Raw genomic sequence first — 23457 nt, 5'->3', positions numbered from 1 at the left:
GCCCTTGGGGGGGATCTGTCTCTCCATGCCCTGATTGCCAGGACGATGGCAGGGTTGGGGCCATGTGCAGCAGGACCTGGGTGCAGGAGCATGCCGGGGTGATGCTGTGCGCCTGGGCAATGCCAGCACCCTGGGAGCACCGGGTGGGCCTTAATCCCCCTGAGCAGTGTCACCTGGGACTCCCACCCCCCCCCCCCGTGTTGTTCCTTACCAAAGTCCTGCTGCTGCTACCAGCCCCAGTCACTGGCCGGGCTCCCTCCAGCCTGGGGCAGCACCCAGGGGTGCCAGACCCGGGATGGCGGGTGCGTTTGTGCGACGAGGGCAGGGTGCTGGCAGCACAGGGTGCCCCAGCCTCCCACTGGATGGCTCACACAGGGGGGCAACCCCCGAGGGCTTGTATCCCCTAGGGACTGGGACAGGGGCAGGGGCAGGGGCAGTAGCAGCAGGAGGGCAGGGCAGGAGCAGGGACTGGGGAGGGGCAAGGGCAGTGTCAGGCTCTGGTGCTGGGGAAGGGGCAGGGGCTCGAGCAGGGTCTAGGGGACAGGCAGGGGCTCGAGCGCGGCAAGGGCAGTGGCTGGGGCAGGGAACGGGGCTGGGAAAGCGCAGGGACAGGGGCGCGAAGGGGGCAGGGGCAGAGCTGGGACCTGGCAGGGGCAACGGCCGGGGTAGGAGTGCGGCTGGGGTGGGCTTAGGGGCAGGGGCGAGGACCGGGGCTTGGGGAGGAGCAGGGGGTGGGACAGGGCGCGGGGGGGGGCGGGCAGGGCCGGGGGGCCGGGCGGGGCTGCGGGGGGGGCCGGGCAGGGCGCACCCGCTCGGCTCCGGCTGCCGCCTCCCCGGGAGCGATCCCCGCCGCGCCCTCCCGGCCCCACGCCCGGCGCCGCTCCCGCTGCCCCGCTCGGCCCCGCTCGGTCCCGCCCGGCCCGGCCCGTCCGCCCGGCACAGGTAGGGACTCGCCTTCCCGGGGGCGCCGTTTGCTGGGCGGGGGCTCGGGGCTCGGGGGGCCCGGGACGGAGCTCCCGGTGCCGGAGGGGCTGCCCCAGCCCCGGGCGCCGCACGCTGCCCTCGCCCCCGCTCCGGCAGGGTCCGTTCCTGGGGCGGGGGTGGCGGGTGTCCTGTGTGTGAGCCCCCCACGGAGCCCCCGGGGTGGCGGAGCGGACGCGCACACACGCAGCCGCCGGGACGAGGAGGCGGCTCCCGGTGCGGCACCGCTCCGGGATCCAGCCCGGGAGCGGGAGGTGAGCACCCTCCAAAGGCAGGGCGGTGAGTCCCCCATGTCCCTGCCGAGGGGGTCCCCCCTATTCCCGGCCACCTCCCCGAGTGCGCGCCTCTGCCAGGCTGCTGAGTTACCCGTCCCTGCCTCCCAGCCTGGGATGCTGCTCAGCTCCGCAGGGGCTGGCAGCTGCCGAAACAAGCCCCGAAGTGCTTTCCCGGTGGCCCAGGCCCCCAAGTGGGGGGACACCACGGCAGGCAGCTCGCCGAGCCCCCTGGCCGCCGCTGCAGGGAGAAGTGCGGGTGGGGACGGGGACGGCAGGGATGCTGCGCAGGCAAGCCCTGGCCGCTGGCTTTCGGGTGGTGGCTTTTGGTGCGAGCATCCCGTAGGGTCCCGCTGGTGTCCGTCTGGTGGTCGTTTCTGAGACTGAGCTTCGGGCCTGCTGGTCACCAAGCACCCACCGAGCTGCTCATCTGTGCACCCAGCCAGGGCAGGTGCACCCCAACATCAGTGCCAGGGGGAGGAAGGGGGCCCAGGCCCTGTTTCTGGAGCACACACCTCCAAGCTTCCCCCACAGCTGGGCAAATCACCTCCTGGGAAGACCCTTTCTCCAGCCGGGACCTTTCTGTCCTTCCTTTAAAATTAGGCTGGTTCATCGGTATGCGCCTCATGGGAGCACAGGGTGCCCTGCTCTGGGGTTGCTCCCTGCTCCCCACTGGAGCCATCACCCCACATCACAGGAGCTAGATGGAGAGGGGTAGGTTTGTTTGGGTATCGCTCCTGGGGCAGCGGGCAGCATTTATTGCCCAGCTCCTCCTGGCGGGTCCCCCCAGGTCTGGATGAGGTCTTGCTGACCCATCCTGGGGAGGTGGGGGGGCCCGTGCCACCCTTCTCACAGCAGCCCAGCCCTGTGCAGCATCCTTTGGTGGCCGCTGCGCTGCAGAACATCCCCACCCCAGTGCGGATGCTGCATGGCCCCCCGGGAATGGCGCAGAGCCCCACGCCACACGGCCTCCTCCCCCAGCCTGCGGCACAGCGAGCCTGGGGCAGATGGCGCAGCTCGGAGTAGAATGCCCCAGGGGCTCCCACGGTGCTGGGGGTGTGGGGTGAAGCTGGGTGCTGTGGCCACACAGTGTGGTGCAGGTGTCCCAGGCTTTCCTGGCCTGCAGCTGTGGACGGTGCGTTCTCTCCATCCTTGCAAGAGGAGAGAGCATCTGTGCATCCCCAGGGATGCAATAGCAAGGGAGTGGGTGGTCCTGGTGGGGGATGCACCAGACGCTGCTCTGCGCCAGGATCTTGGGTGGGTTCAGAGGTGGACAGGGGTTCCTGAGGGTGGAGGGGATGGATAGTGGCACTTACTGCAGACCAGCTCTAGCTGTAAGCAAGCACCTTGGGAATGGAGATCCCCGTGGGAGGTGAAGGTGGCACCCAAAATCTCTGTGACCTCATCCATGCTTTCTAGGAGCATTTCCGTATCGGCCTCCGGGAGGCTGTGAGAGCCCCATCTGAGCTCACTTTAAATGATGGCTGGGGAGGTGTAGCACCGCTGTGAAGTTCAGAGCAGGCCCATGCAGGTGCTGAAATGGCTGCCAGACACTGCTGGGGTGGCTCGAGCGATGCTCAGCCCCTGTGCTGCCTGAGCCCCGGGTCCGTGGGGCTGTGGCAGGGGACTCCAGCCCAGGTTAGTGGGTACAAGTACAGTCCTCGGCTCCTTTCCCTTCTCTTTTCAATGGCCCAGGAGAGCGCAGGCTTGTTTCAGCATCTGGCATCCCATGCAGCAGCCGCAGGGTATCATTCCCTGCATGGAGGCTGCAGGGATGCCGGAGACGCATGCCAGGCTGGGGGACAGCATCCATGTCCCCAGGGTGGACCCTTCACTGCCAGCCCTGGGGCAGTGATACCTGGGGACATCCTTCATCCTCCTGCCCCATCCTGGCACAGTGATGCCCATGCCCACTGGCATGGGTTGAGGCTCTCACCTTCCCACACCACAGAAGCAGGACCACCTTCCATCAGGCTGGCAGGCAAGCTGGGTGCTAGCACCTCTCTGACTGCCTGTGGGGAGAATGCAAAGAAGAAAAACTCTTTAATGCAGGAAGTCCCTCCTCTGAGTGTCCTCAAAGGGCTGGTTTCTGTTGAGGGGGGAATACGTGTTTTTCCAGTGGGCAAGTTCCCCCCCAAATTGGGGAAAGCCTGTCAAGACTTGGCACGCTGATCGATGGGGAGCCCTTTACAGGAGCTGTGTTTTGTTAGTGGCTTCCAAAATGCAAGGATTAAAAGTTTTCCTCCGAAAACAGCAGAACAAAGTGCCTTGAATTTTTTCCATTGCTTCTTCCTTTTGCTGAGCCCCAGCCTCTGGCCTGTTTGCTGGGTAAGCTTTGCAGTGAGATACACAGATGAGAAATGCCAGTCCCTGGGGTGGTGGTGCATTTCCAATCCCCTTTGGTCCAGCAGCAGCCCATCACCAGGGTCTCATGGCATGTGCCCCCCCACCCCCTGGGCTTGTCGGGGGAGCACTGGCATCGTGTCCACCAGCCTGGTTGGGCACACATGGTGAGGAAACCCGGTGTTGACTGGAGGAGGGGAAAGGGTCCACATGTAAGGGCAAGCAGCTGATGTCTCCCAGGAAGGGGTTAATCTTGAAGCTCCAGATCTGGTATCTTATTGCTGGCTGCTTTGGGTAAAAGCTTTTTTGGCTCTGTTTCAAGGGCAGGCTGGAGGATGACTCATGCATCTCTGCCACCAAGGAGTAAACCCTCTTATTGCGACTTTCCCAGCACAAGGTGATGGTTTTCCTGAAAATTCAAGTGCCCTGGAGGGCCCTGGTCCTGCTGGTCCCAGGGTTTGGGAAAAGCTGCTTCCCAGCAGTGCTGGGATCAGCTTGTGCTTAGGGAATGGGGCGGAGGGATCTCTGGCATAGGTGCTGGGTGATGCTGAAAGCACCTGCGTGGGTGTCCCCGTGATGGGGACCTGCTGTGGTGGGCACAGGGTGAGCGACCAGCATCAGCGGGGTGGAAGGGAGCAGGATCTTTTCTTAAAGCTGCTAAATAACGATAAGCTAAGCAACGCATTTGGGAACATGAGCAACGTGCTGCTGCGAGTGGAGGTAGCAAAATGCTCTGTGTATCCTGGCATTAGTGACCAAGCTGCTGCTGGTGGAAGGGTTGCTCATCCGCTACGTGCACCTTTGCTACGCGCGAGGTTTGGAGCTCCCCTCAATGTGTTCCACGTGGTGAACGCTGCGTGAACACCAGGCTCTGAAACACCCAACCACAGCCAGCATGGGGCTGGGGGTGCTGCTGGGGGTCTCCACTCTGAAACCTTCTGCCTTGTGCAAACATGACACAACATGGGTTCTGCCCCCAAGTCCTCCCATGTCACAGGTGCACATTTCCAGTTGCAACATTTTTGCTCCATCACCCTTGCAAGGATTTTGAGGGGTTGCCAAAATTGGGGGAGCACCTTGCATTGTGTTGGGCCACGTTGTTTGGAGGATGCTTTCGCCCTGGTGCAGCCTGACTCTTGTCCCTTTTGTCTGCAGGGACAAAAGCTGCCCGGACGGCTGCACTGCCACCTTCCCAATGCCACCAGATGTGCCACCAAGTCACGCTGCTCAGGGGACCGGCCCCGGGGGTAAGAAGGCAGGAGCAGCCCTGCTGTAGGTCCAGGGCTGCCCAGGGAACTCCAGACATGGTGGTGGCATGTCCCTCCCTGGCACAGGTCGTGCCAGCTGGTGGCATGGCCAGGCCAGACCGGCCCCATGCTGCTGAGGGGTGGTGTGTGGCTGCTTCAATCCCCTCTTGCCCAGGTGACGTTAGGAAGCTGGATGATCCATGATGAGGTTCCCGCTGCTTGTTGTGCTCCTGAAATTATAAAAAGGAGGGCTTTCGGTAATGGCAGTGGATGAGGGCATCCAGGTTTCAGTGCCTGAAGTGAACATCTCCCTTTTGTGTGTTTTGGGAAAGCCCACAGGAGAGCCCCTCCCTGTGCACAGGCAAAAAGCGGAGGGCTTGGAGAAAGTTTTTGGGTTTCAGGGTGAAATTATTTCATGCCAGGCAGCCTAATCCACCTCTGGAGTGACCCTGCTCAGGGCAGGAGCTGGACCAGAGGCACTCACAGCCTGACTCGCTCTGTGCCTCTGTCCTTCCTTGGAAATGATTCACTATTTAAAGGCTTTTATTTGACTGATAACATGAAGGCAATGTTTTGGAGAGCTGTAGAGAGGAAACCGCAGGGTATCTGTGAAATGAAGCCCTTCCCTGTGATGGTGTGGCTCCATGGGACATACTCCAGCCTCTTTGCTGGGGTAGCCAGTGGCCACTCCATGAAACACACCTCAGGAATTTTGGGAAGCTGTGAAGCCCAAAGCCAGCGGGCAAAATCCATACGTTTCTGACATTTCATAGCTTTGGGGGAGATTCTCCTGATCTGGCTATGTTGGACGCTTTGTGTCAGGGGAGGAGGATGCCTTGGGGATGGCCAGGGTGGGCTCACTGAGCTTGTGCAGGGCCAGGGATCTTGCAGGACACACAGGGCTGTGACGGGGAGGATGGTGAGTGCATGGTGAGGTGCAGAGAAGCAGCCCTGTAGCATCATCAGGGTTTTAGTGTCTGCTGAAAAATCTGCCTAGGGGGGACCTCTTCAGGCACCTCGCTGGTCTGGGCACCTCTGTGACTCAGTTTCCTCACCTGGAAAATGTGTTACCCCTCCAGGGGGTTTTGGGCACCAGCACGTGGCAGGGGAAGAACAAGTGAGGGACCTGAAGTTGCCTGTTTTTTCTGCACAGCTTGGGTGGCCATGGTCCCCAGGGACACACACCAATAGCTCACCCTCTCCCTCCTGGGACATTTCCTTGCATGCAGGCTCTGGGCTGAGGATCTGGCTCCCCAGGCAAGCAGCAGAAGTGATACTGTGACGTGCTGATGTGTCTTACACCTCAGCCAGGGCTTCACCAGCCTCTGCCGGCCTTCCATGTTCCTCCATCAGAGGACTAGGGTGCAAACCGTGCCCAGAAGCCATGCATCCCAGCCTGTATGGTTTCTGTCCTTTCCCTGCGTTGCAGCCTCCTCCTTTCAAGTGCTTCTGAGAGCTAACGTGCCTGTTGTTGGCAGCTCTCCCTGCCATGGTTAGAAAACACCCCAGAGTTTTGTGAGTAGAGCTGACAATATCTGGTGAGACATTTCTCCCTTGCAAGCACGCGGGAGTAGTTTTGCCAGCCCTTGAGCAAGGGAAGAGGGGCAATGATAAAGTAAGGATGGAAGGGAAAAAAACAACCCAGAAGAATGGAGGATGGCACTAAATTTGCTGACCTCCTTGCTCTCGATTGCCTCTGGAGCAGAAGGAAAATGAATTGGAGGGGATTGGCTGCTTGTGAATAGCCCCAGGAGCAGGATTGGGCTGTGCAGACCCTGGGGTCTCCTTGGGCTGACCTCTGCTCTGGGTTCTTTTGGGCAGCAACAGCCTTCTGAAAGCCACAGGGTGGTCTCAGCTGTGAGTGTTGTCCTGAGGAGCTGCTGGTGGCATCTGCTGCTGGGGCTCGGCTCCGGCTCAAGTGCTTTGACGTTGGCGCATTACATCACTCCTAATCCTTTTAGTGATGTTTAGGTTTCGGAGAGAGCTTTTTTAGCTCTCCAAATCCCATCCTGAGGACCTAAACTAGCCCACTCCAATGGACATAATCCCCATTCTTCCCCAAAGGTGGGGAAGGACCAGGGATTCCACTGCAGGTGGTCCGTCTCATCCTGGTGGGCTGTTCCTAAGGCTTCCTAAGCCCACCAAGCACTTCTCGTGTGCAGTGAAGCCTCAGCCCTTCGTGGCCAGGGAGCACTCTGGAAGTTTTCAAAACTCACCAGACATGGTTTTCCCCAAGGAAACGCCAGCAGCCGTGGCTCTCTGGGTAGGGCACTTAGGGCTTAGCTTGCTGTGACCTAAATGAAATGTGTGCTTGTCCCCAAACCAGGTCTCCACTGGGTACCCAAGCCTCTGGCACTGCCTCCTCCACCCTCCAGGATGCTGGGGTCCCTCTGGGCATGCCGGATGCTGCTGGTGTTTTCCGGAAGAGGGAGGAAAAGGTGAAACGCCAGCTTCCCCCGTCACCAACCGATTTGTCCTCTAGGAGATTAGTCCCCTTCCCTGGCTTACGGGGGGATTTGCGGCCGCTCCATCTGCTCAAGCCCAGCGGGTCAGTGCGTGCCAGGGAGGAGTGGCCGGAGTCCAGCTGCTGTCTCTGCTCCCAGCATCCCAGGCAAAGCCACCCCTGGCTTTGCACCCTGGGTTGGGCATTTCTGGCTGTATGAAAGGAGCAAAACCCCCCGGAGCTGCGCAGGTGAAAATCCTGCTTGCAATGTGGTTTAGACCTGAGGGTGTTTGTTGATGGAGCCAAGGAAAACTGTGTGGAGCAATGGCAAGTTTTTTAAGCTGCTGTTGGCTGGTAGAAAGCCTTGAGGATGCTCGAGGACCTCTCCTTCCACCCAGGATGGTCCCGAGGGGATGATTGCCCTGTAAACCCACTTGGCCTTGGGGAAAGCAGGCAGGCGGGTTGGGAGGGAAGCATCTCAGTGGGGGCTTTCCTGGATGGACCCACGACTTGCCTGCCAGAACTTTGGGGGTAAATGGGGGGAAGTTTACTGGCTCACGAGTGCTTTTAGAGCCAGGTTTTCCGGAGGGGAAAATCAGGAGGTGATGGGAGTGATAAGGGGCTCTCCCTTCTCCCGCTCTGCTGCTCCTGTCTCATCACAAGGTGCCAGTTGAAGGTGGTGGGTGGCAAGGAGGCTGGAGGTAAGTTAGGGAAGAGCTGATGACAAGTGGGCTTACGGAGGCTGGATTTATAGGTACTGACTGAACTAGGTTTGTGGAAGTGGCAGGGGGGGCTGCCGGGTGATGCCGGGGGCCGGGGCTTTGCTGAGCGCCATCCTGCTCCCAGGCTGTGGGGACCATGGGGCACAGGAGACTTTGGCCATGCCCAGATCCTGGCAAAGAGTAGATCTGGTGTGTCACTGGATCCAGGAACATGCTCCCCTCATGTTGCTGCCTTTTTAGCAGGCATGGGGCCACGTGGGACCTGCCAGAACCCCCCAGGGATGCTCCTGGTGGGGCAGCTCTCAGAAAGCACTGGTTTCTCTTCTAACGTGGCAGAAAATCACAAAGGGAGCTCCGGGCGGCGGAGATGAGATGCTGAGACACCAACGCTGTCCCCATCCCGCTCACTCACTGCTGCAGAGCCTGGGGGGAACCGGTTTCAGCCCCCCCATCTCCATTCTCCTTCGCTTGCTGTTTCGCCAGGAATACCGATGGAGGCTGCCAGGTGTCAGCTTGGAAATCTTTTAACTTTACCTCATCTCCCCAAATGGACAATGTCTCCGCTCATTAGGTACCCGCCCAGGGGGCAGATGTCATCTCCGCTCATGGGTTTTCTCAGCCCATCTCTGCCGAGACTCTTGACAGCTTCAGAGCGCTCAGGTCCCATCACGTCACGCTGGCTCCTGCCCGGGGGGCTGCCCGCTCTGCCTGCCTGGAGGCCATGCCATCCTGGCAGCGGTGTACCGACACTCCTCACCTTGGGCTCATTACCTCCCCCTTTTGAGGAGTGGGGTTTTGAAGGATGTTTTGTTAAAAGGCTGGAAAATAACGGGCACCGGTGGCACATGCGTGGCGTGCGCGCGCGTGTGTGTGTGTGCGGAGCTGGAATCAGTTTTTCTTGCCCGGGCAGCGCCTGGGAGGAGAAGCCATCTCTGAAGTCTGCCCTTTGAGGCTGATGCATCCCGACAGCTTGTTCACTGGGACATTAAAATCATTGCCTCTGTCTGCGTAAAACACCCAGTAAGGCGGATGATGGGAACACAGGTCAGGGGAGGATCGTTCTCTCCCCTTCACAAGAAGCGGTGGCACTGAAAACCCCAAGCAGCAGAACAAAGTGGATCCCAGCTGCACAGGGGCTGCTGCACCCTGACGGGCTGGAAGCAGGGTCCCCTCCAACATGAAGGGGGCTGGCAGCCTGGGGGGGGCAATGCAAAGGGAGCCATCGTGCTGAGGTTCCCATCTATAAGGTCTACTGTAGCGCAGAGATTTGGTGATACGGTGGGAGAGCATCCCCATCCCCATCCCATCCAGTGCATCCTTCACCAGCTGCACAGCGTGTTTTCTCAAAGAGTTTGAGTTTTCCCTGGAGGGTTGCAGCAAAGCAAGAGGACATCTGCAAGCTCTCCATCCTCTGTAGACCGTGGACCCCACACAGGTGCCTCATGGTCTCAAACACAGTGCCAAGCAAGATGCCCTATGGGCACAAGCAGTCAAGTACTCGCAGGTGAGGGAAAGCTGAAGTCCAGCTTGGCTGAGGTTGAAGAGAGGCAGGCTGGGTGTTGGAGCAGGCTTTTTTGCGGGGGTCAGGGGGGGATACTATGTATTAGGAGATATGGGAGGACCTGCTGGCATTTGGGATGGCAGGATAAGGCAGCATGCCAGGGTCCTGAGGGGGCTGCTTCTGCATCTCCAGCCCAGAGAAGGTGCAGAGATTGGGAGACTGGGCAGGGCTGCTGAAAATCTTGTTTTGCCTGGGCAAGCTTTACTTTGAGGGGCCCTTAAAAGTGACTCCTGATGTGATCTGCCGGTTTGGTCAGGGCAGCAGCACGGCCTGTGAGCTGGAGTGCTCTGGACACCCACCAAGGCAGTGCCAGGGGCAGCCCCCATGCCTAGCTGCTGCTTTGGATGCCCACAGATGTCCCCAAGAGCAGTGCTCACCAGCTCGCTCTGGCTCAGCAAAAGCAGGGGAGTTGTCACAGCCCCATGTGACTGGGCACGGGACCTGCTCACACATGGAAGTACCCACCAGCTCACCTCCGAGGCTGAGCGCGAGCAGGGAGCTGCACACTTTGTTCACCTTTGCATCCTACTGATGCCACATGGTCAAACCCTCTCCAGAGAACGTTTGCCACATCTCTGTGATTCCTCCTTCCCCAAGCATGACTAAACGCTGTGAAATTTTGAGCCCCCTGGTATGGGGTAGCTGAGTCCTCCAGTGCAGGTGGGAAGTGTCAAGCTGAGGATGCTGCCGAGCCGTGGGGTCCCTGCTGCTCAGGGTGCTTGCTGCCTCTCTGGGACAAGTTAAGGATGTTGAAATGTTGTAGTCTACAAAGGTTGACTGTTGGGGGGGCTGGCCACATCAGTGCATTGGAATTCATGGCATTTTCAGGTGCTCTTGTCTGGGAGGAACAGGTGTCATTTTGCTGGGATCTGGACACTTCTGCTGCTCTGCTGTTCATGAGTGGCTCCTTCAGCATCCTGGGTGACCCCTCATGGACACTGCTGACCAAATCTGCTGATGGGACCTAGTCCATATGAGCTAGTGGGCAAGCTGACCATGCAGTGATGGAGCTGTGCTCTCCACTGCCATGATCAGGACAGAGAAAGCTTTTGGCGTGATAAGCTCGCTGGTGTCTTTCTCACAGCACCTATGTGTGTTTCACTGGAGAGAAACAACCAGGAAAAAAGAATAATTGACTCTGCTTGTACTGCCAAAGCAGCCACAAGGTGCGGGGGCTTTAGCTGCGCTGGAGAGAGGGTTTGGGACATGATGGTGAGGGTGATAGTCTGCCAGCAGACCAAAAAGTTTTTTGTCCATAAGCATGTCATGCTGTCTTTTAAGAGAGCTCCTGACAGCCTTGCATCGGTCACTGATGAAGAAGATTCTACTGCTGTGTGATGTGGGGATGCAGGCAGCTGCCACAGCAGCCAGTGCCTCTCTGGCCACAGTGGTGCTTCTGGGTGGCTGCACCCAACAGAGTCCTTCTGGAAACAGCCCCACAGGAGGTGACGGGGGTGCTTAAAGCAGCTGTGGTCGTCATGCTTTGCAGTGCTGAGGTTTCTGCTTGGAGGCAGCTTTTGGATTATTTGAGGTGCATGTGTACCTTTGCTGGAGCTGTGGTTCCCCCAGCATGGCAGCAGTCCTCTGGGAAATGCAGGCATGTCCGTACCTGGAGGTGACCTGCACCTTAATCACAGAGAACATGAATTAGGTGGCTAGGCAAGCGTGCAGCTCCTCTGCACGATTTGACTGACCTGCTCCTTGCATCTCAAAGGGCTGCAAGACATAGAAATGGCAGTTTTTAAGACTGGCTTATGATTCTATCTGCACCAAACATCTAGAGCAAAAACCTGTGCTGGAAACAGGAGTTTCTGTGCGTGGGTCTGCACATGGTGCCCTTGGTCGTGGCTGGGATCTTACCCTGCAGCACGTTGGTGGAAGGGTGGAAGGGTTGTAACGCAACAAGAAGCAGAGCTGCTGGGAGACGGGTCAATATTTGATTAAGAAAACTGCTGGCAAATTCTTTAATGATGTGTTTCCTGAGTGCTAAGCCTTGACTTGGGATAAACTCAAGCCTAAGACATGGAAGGCACAGAAAAGTATCTTTCCTTGTGAATTTGTGGGCTGCGTTGCTGTGGGTCGCTGCTCTGTGCCCACGTGGGTGATGAGGAGGCAGATTGTGCCTGTGGGGCTGGGATGGAGTGGCTTGCACCTCGCTGGCGCTGGCGAGGAGGGCAGTTTTCTTGCAACCCTTTGTCCTTCCAGCATCCTGAATCCTTGTCTGACCTCTCTTGTTCCTGTGTGTTTTGATGAAGCTGGTGCCGGAGTTGGGGTTTTTCCTTCTTTTTCTCAATACTGGAATCATTGACCAGAAGTTTGTGCTGATTGGCATCAAAAAATTACCAAGATTCCTCTGCCCGGGGCTGTTTTGCCCTTGTGCTTCTTCATTCCTCAAGTTGCCCTTGGCCATGGCAGCAGTGCTGGAAGGATGCTCCTGGGGGTTCCTGGGTTGGGGGGCTGGCCAGGCACTCCGAGTGCTGAGATGTCATGCTGTCTTCCAGGTCCTCCCCTGCTGCCTCCACTGCTGACCCCCAGCCCTCTGCCCCACGGGATCCCCAACCTGCCCCTGCTGCTTCTCCAACGGTGAGTTGTAGTTTGGGGTTTCCATCCTTTCTGGTTTGTTTTGGCTATTTGGATTTTGGGGGTGGGGGTGGGGTGGTGTTTGTTTTTTGTTGGTTTTTTTTTTTGTTGTTGTTCCCTCTCTATCTTTTGAGAGTCCATGGGGAAGGGTGTTATGATTGTGACAGTTAGTGGGATTTAAACTCTGTTTTGCTTGTGTAGGCTCAGTGGAGAGTAGTGAAGTTCCTCAGGATCCATCCTAGGACCTGTCCTGCTTGCAGGTGACACCAGCTGGGGATGCAGCCACTACCTTGGAGGACATGGCTGCCATTCAGAGCAACATATAGGGTATTGCAGGGAAAAACCCCATTCATTCTGAGGACAGCTGGTTGCTGAGAGAGGTTATATAGTCTCCACCCTTGGAAGTTTCAAGCCCCAAAGGGATAAAGCCTTGGCCAACCTGCTCTGACCTTAGCACTGACATTGCTGTGAGCAGCAGGCGGGACTGAAGGCTGACCTCAGGGGGTCCCACGGGCTCCCCTCCCTCCGGTGGGCTCCTTCCCATGGCAGCAGCGTCAGCCCCTCCTCGCTGGGGACAAGGACGGTGGTTGCTGACTCACTGGGAAGAGGAAGGGTTCCCCTTAAAACACACAGGCTGCCCTGGCTCGTCAAGAGCAGTACCAAGTCCAGGCAATGAGTGGTGCCTGCAGCTCACCCACCCTGCTGCCCAAAGAATATTTTGGGCAATGGAGAGGTTTTTCTGCCCTCTGGCACTCAGCTTATTAATGGCTCAGGCTGCCCGATTGATTTTATTGATGGCTAATGCATGCCCCAGTTAACTTATTGGGAGCAGCAGCAAAAATAAAGCAATAAAAATAACCCGGCGCCCATGTCACTGAAACGTGCTGGATTATTTCCATTGACGTTTGATTTCTGGAGGAAGCCGGCCCCTGGCTCGTGCTCCCCGCTGTGGGGGCAGTTCCCACAGCCAGACTGCTGGGCTGTGGTCACCTGGGGGGTCTTGCTGGGGCTGTGTCCTGGGAATCCCTTCCTCCACAGCCCAACTCTTTGCGTGGCTTCCCTTGGTTGATGAGTGATGGGGCAGGACCTGCCCAAACCTACTCCGAATGTAGAGAAAAATACAGGCAGGGCTTTGCTGCCTGACCCATAAACAACCTGGAGGTGACACTTCCAAGCATTTTGTTGCCCCCAACCCAAACCATGTTTTATTTCTCTCTGAAATTCACTTTTCCTTGATGGTAAGCAGCTGTTGGGTGGTGTCCTTCTTCTGTGCTGTGCCTGACCTCTGCCATGTCCTGCTCTGCAGGCTCGTGCCACGGGCTGCCAGTTTCCACCCCGCGCTCAGCATGCCCTTTTCTGCTGCAACCGGACCCTTCGAGGAATCGCTCTGGAGCTTGAGGCCAGGCTGCAGGGTAAGGTAAGGCGAGCTCTGTCCCTTTCCAGATCCTGGGAGGGTCTTTGCAGCTGCACCGAGGTCTCCCTTAGGCTATAAAACGCCTGCAGGGATGACGTGGTTGGGGTCTGCAGGGAGAGGTGCTGCTGCGCCGCAGGGACCCGGCTCTGCATGAGGGGCAATGATGCGGCATGGGCAAAAGAGGGAAGGGGGTTTTACTCCCTGCACTGTGAAGTCCTACTAATAGGGCTTGCATGAGAGGTATGTTTTGCTGCTGAGGCCTCCCTCTGCAAAGGGGCCGCTGTGGTCGTGCATCCGTGCAGGTCTCCTGTCCTGCTGCCTCTGCCCTCGTTGCACTCAGCTGCCTGCTTTCCACCACATTGGTCACAGGGGTCCATTAAAACCAGCTAAAGAGCTAAGCTGGGAAGTGCGTAGATGGGGTCATTTTCATCGACCACTCTGCTTTTGTTACTAAAATAGATCTGCTTTGGCCTGGGGCCATTGTGTTGTCCCAGGCATTGACTATTGCAAATGGGCGACGGGGCAACATTTTCCATTAGTGAAGAGAAGGACACATGTCTCTGAGAGAGAAGATAGCTCCATAAAGCAGAAATGTTGTAACAACAGACAAATCCACCTCTTTTCTCTCCCTTTCCTTTTAAAAGTGTCACAAATCCCTGTTTTTTCTGCACGTAAACCCCTGTGAGAGACTGGCCAGAGCAACACCTGCAACAAGATGGTGTTTTGGATAATGGGATGGAGGTTTCTCAGAGGAGCTGCAGGTCACCCAGTAAGGTGCAGCAAGGGTAGAACTTGCCCGAAAACCTGTGAGGAGGCTTGTCCATGGTCACTGGCAGCGTGGTGGGTTCTGGTTATTGCTGCTGCTTGAGCATGCATCGTCTGAGGTCTCTGTCATCACCATCTGTGGCTCTTGTGTGCTGTGGGCAGCCTATTACAAACACATCCATCCGTAGAGGGGTGTCTGAGGGGGGGTGGAGGGCACCTTTGTCTTCCATGCTGGTAGCCCGGAGGCCACAAGCTGAAGGAAGGATGCACTTGGGAGTGCATCCCTGGAGGGTGCTGCCTCTTCCCCACTTGCTGGCATCTCCCTGAGCACGGTAGGGCTTGGAGAAGGGGTCTGCATTGCCAACCCCAGGGACACTGGGACATGTCCTTTCTGGGGGAGCTGAGTATCCTGCCTGGGACCAAGTCCCCAAACTGTCCTCCCACAAGCGCTCATAACCCCAATCTGTCCAGCAAGTGCATTTTATTCTCTGGCTTTAGTGAAGACACTTTTCTGCAGTAAGTGGTTATTAAAGCATCATTTGAATGAACATCACAACATCCCACAGCTCCCACTTCCCTCCAGGAAGGTCACCGGCCTATTTTTTCTGCCCTCCCACGCTCCCTGTCCAACATCCCATCCCTTCTCCCAGGCCTGTGCCCCGACCCCTCTCCCACACCAGCAGGCAGGAGAGGAGCCTGGTGCCCGGCTCTGTGCAAGCCAGCAGCTTCTGGCTCAAAATGCAAAGCAAGGCGTGATTTTCATTTTAAACGCTAAGCCCTCTTCAAGACTGTGTCTTGGGCCTCTTGCCCCATGGGATTTCGTCCTTTATCTCAGAGCTGATGCTATGCGTGTACTACCATGACTGTTTTATAGAAAAACTACAGGTGCGAGGGACACCTGGAAGAGGACTCTGGTTTTGGAGACCACTTGGCAGCGGGAACCTTCTGCTGCTCCATCTCACATCCAGGCAATGTGACGAGTGGTTGCTGCTGGTGCTGGGGGCCGGAGATGCTGTGGGGTTAGCAAGGTGCTCGGGTGGGAAGTGTCCATGCAGGCAAGGGGAAAAGGCTGTGACACAAGGCTGGTGGGGTGGGGGTTGGAGGGTGGGGGGGACAGGGATGTGCCCGCCAGTGGCAAACGATTTCCCAGTTTGACCCTTCTGCTTAATCTGAACTTGAAGGTGAACGAGCAAAGCTAGCAGCATCGATCTGGGATGCGGCTGATGAGTGCCGTGCCCTGCGGAGAACTCGGCCCCCAGCATCAGGTCCCTTTCTCACCATTTTTTTCCTGCCTCCCCTTCACGCCTTTCCAAAGCGATCAGTCAGAGTGCAGCACCCCAGGCCGCCGACCTTGCTGGGGGCCAGGGGGACGCCATATAGGTGCCTGCAGAAAGCTGCCCTGCTGTCTGATGGGCTTCTCCCAGCCGCGGCTGCCTCTCCGCTGCCGGTAAGCCTGGTGTCTGCCTGCCATCAGCTTGGGGGTGTGGGGAGGCACATGCTAAAGGCAAAGGCGTTGGGACTGATGAAGCCCATGCTGTGTGCCGGGAGGCATGTTTCTTGCAGGTAATGAAGTTGTCTGCTGAGCTGCACGCTGATTCTCCTGACGGAGGGGGTCTGATGTCTTAACAAGCAGTGATGTGTTGATGGTGTTTAATTCGGACCCAGCTTGCAGGGCAAAACGTAACTTGAAGCACCTCCGCGCTGCTCTTAAGTCTTTAGATAAAATGCCATATGATCCGGGAAATTGTATTTCTTTGACCCGTCAGGAAAACAAAACCTGAATGTAGGTGGAAAACCTAGAACTTGCCTTGGCTAATACGCAGAAAGCTTGATTTTAGGCAAAGAAAGATGATGCGCCTTCCCTCAACATCTTCCGTGCTTTAGCCACAGATTTTCCGCAGCTGAAAATAACAAACCATTTTAATCTAAGTATTGCTTGTTCTGATCTTTTAATCCAGCTTGCTTTCTATCAACAGAGCGGCCTAAAATTATTTCTCCGCCTGCCTCTCTATTATATAATTATTCAGAAGATTACTCGGGAGCCAGATTTAGCCGGGCATCGCTGGGGAAGGATGAGGGGGCTGCAAACAGGGTGCTGTGGGGCTGGAAGGTGTGGGGGGGTCTTCTCTCCCTTCGCACACCGGCCATGGCAACATGCAGGAGGGGAAGGCAGTGAGCTGAGCGCTTTTGGCTGTGTCCGTAGTTTGCGTTTGAGTATGGCAAGTTTCTCCCTCGCCTTGTATTTGTTGGAATAAAATGCTCCATTGTTTGGCTGGTGGCTGGAGAAGCCTGACCCTCTGAGCTAGGGAGGGTTTCAGGTGAAACCCCGCACTTCTCGGCACCATTTAGGGCGTTTTATGGCTGTATTTCTGTCTTTGGTAGCAGCGTGGTGAGACGGTCCGACCTCAGGTAGGACCTGGAAATAGGGACTGTGCTCCTGATGCTTCCCGTCCCTGTGCAGAGCCGTATGCGGGGGAACAGCTGCAAGAAGAAGCCGGTAGCTGGGCTGCGTGCTGGGTCAGGATGTGGTGGTGATGCCGAGAAGGCAAGGAGGTGGCCAGAGCTGTGCTTTTTCACCAAATCCCAAGCTCAGCTGGTTCTTTGAGGAGCCTTAGGTGTTACCCTTCGATAAGAAGGGCTGGAGCCCTTGGATGGTAGGATGGCTGGGGACAGCTGCTCTGCAGAAGTAACAGCGCTGAAATTTGAGGGCAGATGCCAGAGGCAGATTCACCTGGGGCTTTCCTTTGGCAGGGGTGATGAGCAGGAGTGTTGCTGGCATGAGATGTTGCAGCCAAGGGACTTGTTGGGTGGAGACTCAGGCTGCCAGAAAAATGCAGCTTCTGAGTGGCATGACCGATGTGCTTGAGCTTTGACAGGAAAAATAGGAGGATGTCTTGGCCTCCAGAAATTCCTTTTCCCTTCTCCAGAGTGTCCTGACACTGATGGGCTGGTACCTGCGGGTTACCAAGGGAAGGCCAGGGGCTGCTTGGCCCCGGGGGCTGTGGCTGGCTGGGATTTGGTGGCTTAGAGCTGCTGTCCCCTGGGAAATACAGGGCTGGGGGCAACGAAGGACCCCCAGTGCCAAAGTCAGATGCTGGGAGCTGTGGCTTGGCTTGCCTTGCTCCACAGGGCCTCAGGGAGCATTTTGGGGCAGAACATCCCCAGAGCTGTGCTGCATTTTAGGTTTAGTGAGTGCCTGTGGTGGGACACTTTGGAATGCCCTTTGAGCCTGGTGTGGCCATGGGGTGGTGGGAGCAGGCGATGCCCACCCGGAGCATGCCACGCTCCCTCTGTACTTGGTCCTTCTTCCAAGAAAGCTGTTTCAGCAGACCCTCTGCCCCCAAAGCAGGAGAGCGGTCATCTCCCGGAGCAGTTGGTTGGTGCAACCACCGTGCATTAGCCAGGAGGGCAGCAGGGGAGGGGATCCGCCTGGGAGGGGTCAGGAGCAATGTGGGGGGATAAGATAAAATCTTGTTTTGGTGATGGAGCAGCTGTAACACATTCCCTTCCTCTGAGGCTCAGGGAGCCAGCTGAGCTCTGGGGTCTGCAGTCAGGGCTTCAGCCTGGTCCTTCCTGCCGCTGCTGCTGCTGCTACTGCCTCTGAGATGAGGGTTTAGCACAGCCCATCGCCAGCAGCCAAACATGCCTTGCTGTATGCCCTCCTCTCTCTCCCAGAGGCTTCATCCCTGGAGTGGGTGGGCAGGCACCGCTCTGCTGATACCCTGGGAAAGCATCCCCAAATTTCCCCCAGCACACAGGCAGCACCCCGCTGCTTGTCTCATTCCCGAGCTCCTTTCTCCTTCATGTTGAAAGCGTTGGCTGGTTCGCCCTCATCGCCTTGAGGCAACCCGATTTGCTCAGTGGCCTTTAAAAAAATAAAATTAAAAAAAAAAAATCAAAGCCCACTGAAATAACAAGAACATCAGCAGTGGGTGCATCCCCCTTTCCAGCAGACCGAGGGATTTGGGAGAAAATAGGTCACGTGCTCTTCATACCGTGCCACGTGGTGGACCTCCCAGGGCCAATGAGGTTCGGAGCCCTCTGCGCTGTACGGCAAAAAAAAAAATCACTGGGATTTTTTTTCCCCCGTAGCATTTTTCATCCTTTCCAAACGTGCAAAGACTGGCCATCTGTCTGGACCCCCCTCACGCCAAATCGGCACTAAAGCGGCTCTTTGGGGAAGGTAAGAAGATTTAAAAGATTGTGTTGGTGGAAGACCACCTGCCGCGTGCAACTTTTCCTACCGATGAAAATCAGGGAAGAATCATGAAATGGGTCGGGTTTGGGGCTCCAGTGTGGGTTAGAAGAGCTCTGAACGCTTAAGAGCCATCTTAAGTGAATCTCTTGTAGAGGAAATCTAAGTCTGTGTGGCAGGGAGGTGGGATTATGGGGAGAAATAGGTGCGCGAGCAAGGGGGTTAGCTTAACTTAACGGCTGCTCTTCACGTCTCTCCTGATATTGGCAAAATATTAGTGCAAAATCGTTTTGCAAGATACTTGTGCAAAATTTTTTTTGCAAAAATATTTGTGCAAATTTGTCTTGCAAAATTGTCGTTCTCTGTTGGAGCATGTGCGTTATTTTAACAAAATTCAGTTTTAACTCTGTTTTGCGGCAGATGCCAAAGGCTGTATTCCTGGGTAGGGGAGCGTCCATCTCTGTGTTAACCAGAATATTCAGCCATTCCTAATTTGCGTGATTTACAGTGCAAGCTTTGGACAGTGTCGCTTATGTATGCGCTGGGGTGGGAATAGCACAAATCAAATTGCCTTAAAGAAATTGATACCAAAATAACATTGATGTTAATCACATCTTAGTCTGGCAACGTCATGAAACCCCCAACCCTGGTTGATTTAATTTTTACCTTTTGGTTCTATTTCCATTATTTGTTTTTCCCTTGTGCCGGGGAAATTTGATCTGGAGAGAGGAATACATTTTATTATGAGGCTCGCTTTGTTTTCTTTTCAGTTTGCCTTCAGATACCCATTTTACTCAGGGTGGCTAAATTCTTTCTGATACTGTCACATTTCTGTTGCATTTTCTTTGGTTACACCATTGCTGTATAGGTGGAAAAGCGAACTATGAGTCGAAAAGGTTATATAGGACTTAAATGCTCTTAAAATCAATCCCAAAATATCATCTCCTTATTATAAAGGGAAAATGTTCTTGGACATATTTTTCTTGTAATTCTGAGTTTTCTGGGACAATGTAATTTTAATGTGAACCGTATTAGAAAATCTTATTTTATTAGTTGGCAGTCACGTCCGGCTTAAAAATAAACAAGAAACGGTGGATCAAGGGCATTGTGTTTAAGTTTCCATAAAATGATCGACCTTTGTTTTGACAGATGCAAAGGCAGATGCTAGCCTGCATTTTGACCAAAATGACAGAAACCAAACCCTGAAAACCAGCAGTTTTTCCTAATATCTGGCGTTTTGCTTTTAATACAGAATTCCAAAATAATTCAGTAATTTTTCTGAAGCTCTTAATCTCAGACTTTCCCCCTCTTTTATGCATTAATTTGTATAAAAAAAATTATTATTTTTGGATACAAAAGCAGATTTGAAATTCTTTCTTCCTTAGAAATAACTGTAAAAAATGTTCTTTTAATCTTGCGGAATTAAGAGGACATTTCCTTCTGAAGAAAACCAATCATTTTGGGGTGGGGAAAAAAGGGTACTCATCAAGACCAAGGGGAAAAAAATGCACATATTTAAGGGGGTTTAACATTATTTTAATGCCTTCAAAATGTGTTAGAGAAGCTGGGGATTTTAGTGCATAGGATGTGAAAATACAAATGCGGTCAGAATTGGTGGCCCAGGTTGTGCAGAGCAGACCGAGCAAACCACCTCTGCAGTGGCCAGCACCAATTTGAGGTGGAAGCGGAGGGGACCGGGGCACCTGCACGGGGAGATGCTCACCACCTTGCAGGATGCTCTTCTGGGTAGTGACCAACGATGCTTTTACCCTCCCTGGTCTGGTGGTCCCAGGACCACTTTTCTCAGGCAATGATTATTTTTTCCCTCCAAGTCAGACACCCGCTTGGAAAATGGACGTTTGCTGTGCAGCAAGCAGAGCGGGCACCTTGCCGGCGGCACGCTGAGGGCCAACGTGGCTCCTTGCAGCAGGGGCTTCATGCCCGGCACATGGGGATGAGCTCGGTCCTGCTGGCAGCAGAGCGCTTGCAGCCCCGGATCCAATGTGTAGCAAAGCGATGTGTCTGCTTTTGGTGAAGCAGAGGATGCTTTCCCAGCCTTAGGACATGCTGCACAGGATGGCACCTTTGGCACTGAACCCCCATTCCTGCAGTGTGAGGGTGGGTGGCAGCGTGCCTGGCTTGCGTTTTCCAGACCTCTGCAGCTTCTTTTTGGCCAGCTGAGATGGATAGTGAATTTCCCGCAGTGCACTTTTTTCAGCCCCTCACCGAAGGCATCCATCCTGGTACATGCAGTTGTGTACACAAGTTTATCTGGTTTAACTTCTTTATTTCACTCAGGCTTTGCTAAATGAACTGGTAGCAGGCGGTGGGTGCCAGCACAGGGCACCCCGCTGATGCCAGACCTCCTCCAGGGAGGCACTGTCATCCGGAGCTGCCAGGGTACCACTGGTGGCACAGGCAGGTCTTGGTGGCACATCTCGCCCAGGATTTTGGCAGAGACCCACAGCCTTGCAGGGATGGGACCCTTGCAGCTAGGGCCAGCTTTGGGGACAGGGTTGCTCGTGGCCCCTTCCCCAGCAGCCCTGATTCCCAGCTGAGCAAATTCACCCATTCCCTGACCAGTGCAGTGTTTAGACCCGAGGTTACAGAGGACCTACCACGGGGAGAAGGAGAGAGGAGAAGGCGGCTCTCCTTGATTTTAATCGGGGTTGAGGTTTAGCTGAAGTGAAAACAGATCGGGAGTGACAGTTTTGGAGCCTGCTGTCAGGGTCTGAGTGCGGCGTGGCAGCGATCCACCCCTGGCCGCCGAGGACCGCCATCGTCCTCCTTGCTGGCCAAACCCGGGGAGAGCTTCTGCTGCTGAGCATGGGATGGGGGCCGTGCAGCCCAACTCCGCCGCTGGCGTTGGCCACTGGGCAGCTTGTCACACGCTATCCCCGCAGCCTTCTTCCTCAAGGTGCTTTTAGCTGGGGGCAGCATCAGGCAGGACATGGCCTTGTGGTGGCCACTGAGCGTGGACTCACCCCCCACCTTCTCCAGCCCCATGCAAATGGATGCTTGGAAAAAGAAGGATGGGGTTTGTGCTGCATTCTGACCAATTTGGTTGCTTCTCCAGGGCGGGGAGAGACCCCAAGGGTCTCCTTTCCTGTGTCTCCCATTAGTGTCCCATTCCAAAGAGCATCTATGGCCAGGGTGAGAGTCACAGGTTTAGGTTTGTGGCAGAATGGCACAGGCACAGGATCCAGCCCTGAGCCTGGAGGAGCTGGGATTTATGGGCCCAGGCTGGTTGTGGCCCCCCCATCGGTCTCACCTGGTCCCCACGCGTTTTGTGTGGAGGGGATCGGCAGAACAATGCTGTACTCAGTCTGTCCCTTATGTCCCCAGCATGGTGGGGGTAATGGGGGTAACCTACCTGTTCCCACATCCCTGGATCAGGAGGGGCTAGGACCTGCCCCAGGTGCTTTGAGGATTTTGGTGGCATTCATGAGAGCAGCTCCAACCGCCCCATCTTTCATCCTGTGCAGCACGATGTTGGGCTGCCACCTACTTATAAAAAAAACCCCAAAATCATCAGCTAAATCAGCTGGTTTTTGTAGACACTGGGCATGGTCAAAACAGCAGGTACCTTGCCCATCTTGACCTGGCACCTCCTGTTTGTCCCCATGTGCTCTGGGTCGGTCTGTCCGTCTGTCCACCGGCATGTGGGCAGACGCCTCCAGTGCAGCCCATGCCTTGCGAACCTCATCCCTGTTTCCACGGATTAGAGAGAGAGAAATGGAGATGGGATGAGATGAGGCAGTAGATTGCTTCGCTCTTGGGATGAAGGGATTTGTTGACTGCCCCCAGATCAGTAGATTGAAAATGGAGGGAAATTATTGGGATGATGCTGCCTGCAGGATTAAAGCCAGGGCAGCCAGCAGGCTCTGGAGGAGGGGAATGAAGGGGGTCATGGATGGCGGGGCCATGGCGTGCCTGCTGCTTTAAGTTGTGGGGAGATGCTCCTGGTTGCATCCTCATCTGTTTCAGAGGATGCACTGGATGTGGATGCCGCCTGGCCCCAGCTCTCCAGGATGCCTGAAAGGATGTGCAGCATGATGGGCCGAGGTGGAGAGAGATGTGAGGGCACAGGAGGCCATGTCCCTGGTGGCTGGATCAAGCAAAATGGTGGTGGTGGTGTTTGGTGCCCACTCTGTAGGTGTTGTGGCCATGCATGTATCCGTGCAGCAGCAGTTAACAGCATGGGCAACAGTCCTGTGCTGGTTAGGTCCATCCAGCAATTTTAGGTGAGGACTGAGTTACCCCCTGAAGTTATGGTTAAGGCTGTGCAGTCTCTGGCATGGCGGTGGGATAAGCGTGCCCATTGCTTTCTGCTTTTCCAAGGCCCCCGAGGTGGTCTCCTCTCAGCTGCACCTCCCCAGCCCCCCACCCCCAGTTAAAAGGATGCCAGGAGTGTGGTGCCTGAAGCTCTTTGCAGAGCTGTGCCCTCTCATCTCCCTGCTGCTGGAGGACAAGCCGCTTGTCCTCCAAGTTCCACAAAGCTCCCCGTGGTCTCTCCTTTATGAGCAGCCAGCATGGACCTATGGCCACGAGCATGTTTTGGGGTGTCCTTTGGCCTTCCCCTGAAAAATGGCATGTAAAAACTGACACATAGGGGACTTCTATCTGATTGTCTCACTCCTCGATCTCCAGAGGGGTGTTTCCAGTGCTGGCTGTGCTGGCATCCTTTGGGCAAGACATGGGTCCTTCGGAGAGCTGATGCACAGCCCTGGCAGAGCATCCCTGAGGCATCTGTCAAGGTATCTCCCGGTGCGAGGCGGCATCTCCTGGCTCCTGTACCTCTGGTTGGGGGGAAAAAAGGCTAATTTGGATGCATCCCTGAAGCGTGACTGTCCCTGGGCATAGCTCAGTGTCAAGGTTATAAATAGGGCAGTTGTCCAACAGAGGTGAGATTTATTTGCAAATATGCAAATGTT

General features: G+C 55.7%; 1 protein-coding gene across 32 annotated transcripts in view; it reads left to right on the top strand.

Annotated features, from left to right (window-relative positions):
• The window catches only part of PCBP3 (poly(rC) binding protein 3), a 73781-nt gene that overhangs the window by 2144 nt on the left and 48180 nt on the right, over nt 1-23457 (top strand). For 23 of the 32 annotated variants that reach the window (XR_003556075.2, XM_027792289.2, XM_027792288.2 and 20 more), the window contains exons 1-2: nt 12071-12152; nt 13456-13566. Coding sequence is in view for 3 of the 32 variants with exons in the window: in XM_055811722.1 (XP_055667697.1) it covers nt 4792-4843; nt 12071-12152; nt 13456-13561 (240 nt within the window). In the remaining 29 variants the exon portion in view is untranslated. Of the gene's footprint in view, nt 1-771; nt 943-4751; nt 4844-12070; nt 12153-13455; nt 13567-15649; nt 15776-18377; nt 18512-23457 lie in introns of those variants that run through there. The other 9 variants (XM_027792298.2, XM_027792295.2, XM_055811722.1 and 6 more) reach the window with 8 other exon arrangements.

Source organism: Falco peregrinus, chromosome 8 (genome assembly GCF_023634155.1).
Source record: "Falco peregrinus isolate bFalPer1 chromosome 8, bFalPer1.pri, whole genome shotgun sequence".
Classification (NCBI taxonomy): Eukaryota; Metazoa; Chordata; class Aves; order Falconiformes; family Falconidae; genus Falco; species Falco peregrinus.
This window is presented reverse-complemented; position numbering and strand designations above follow the sequence as displayed.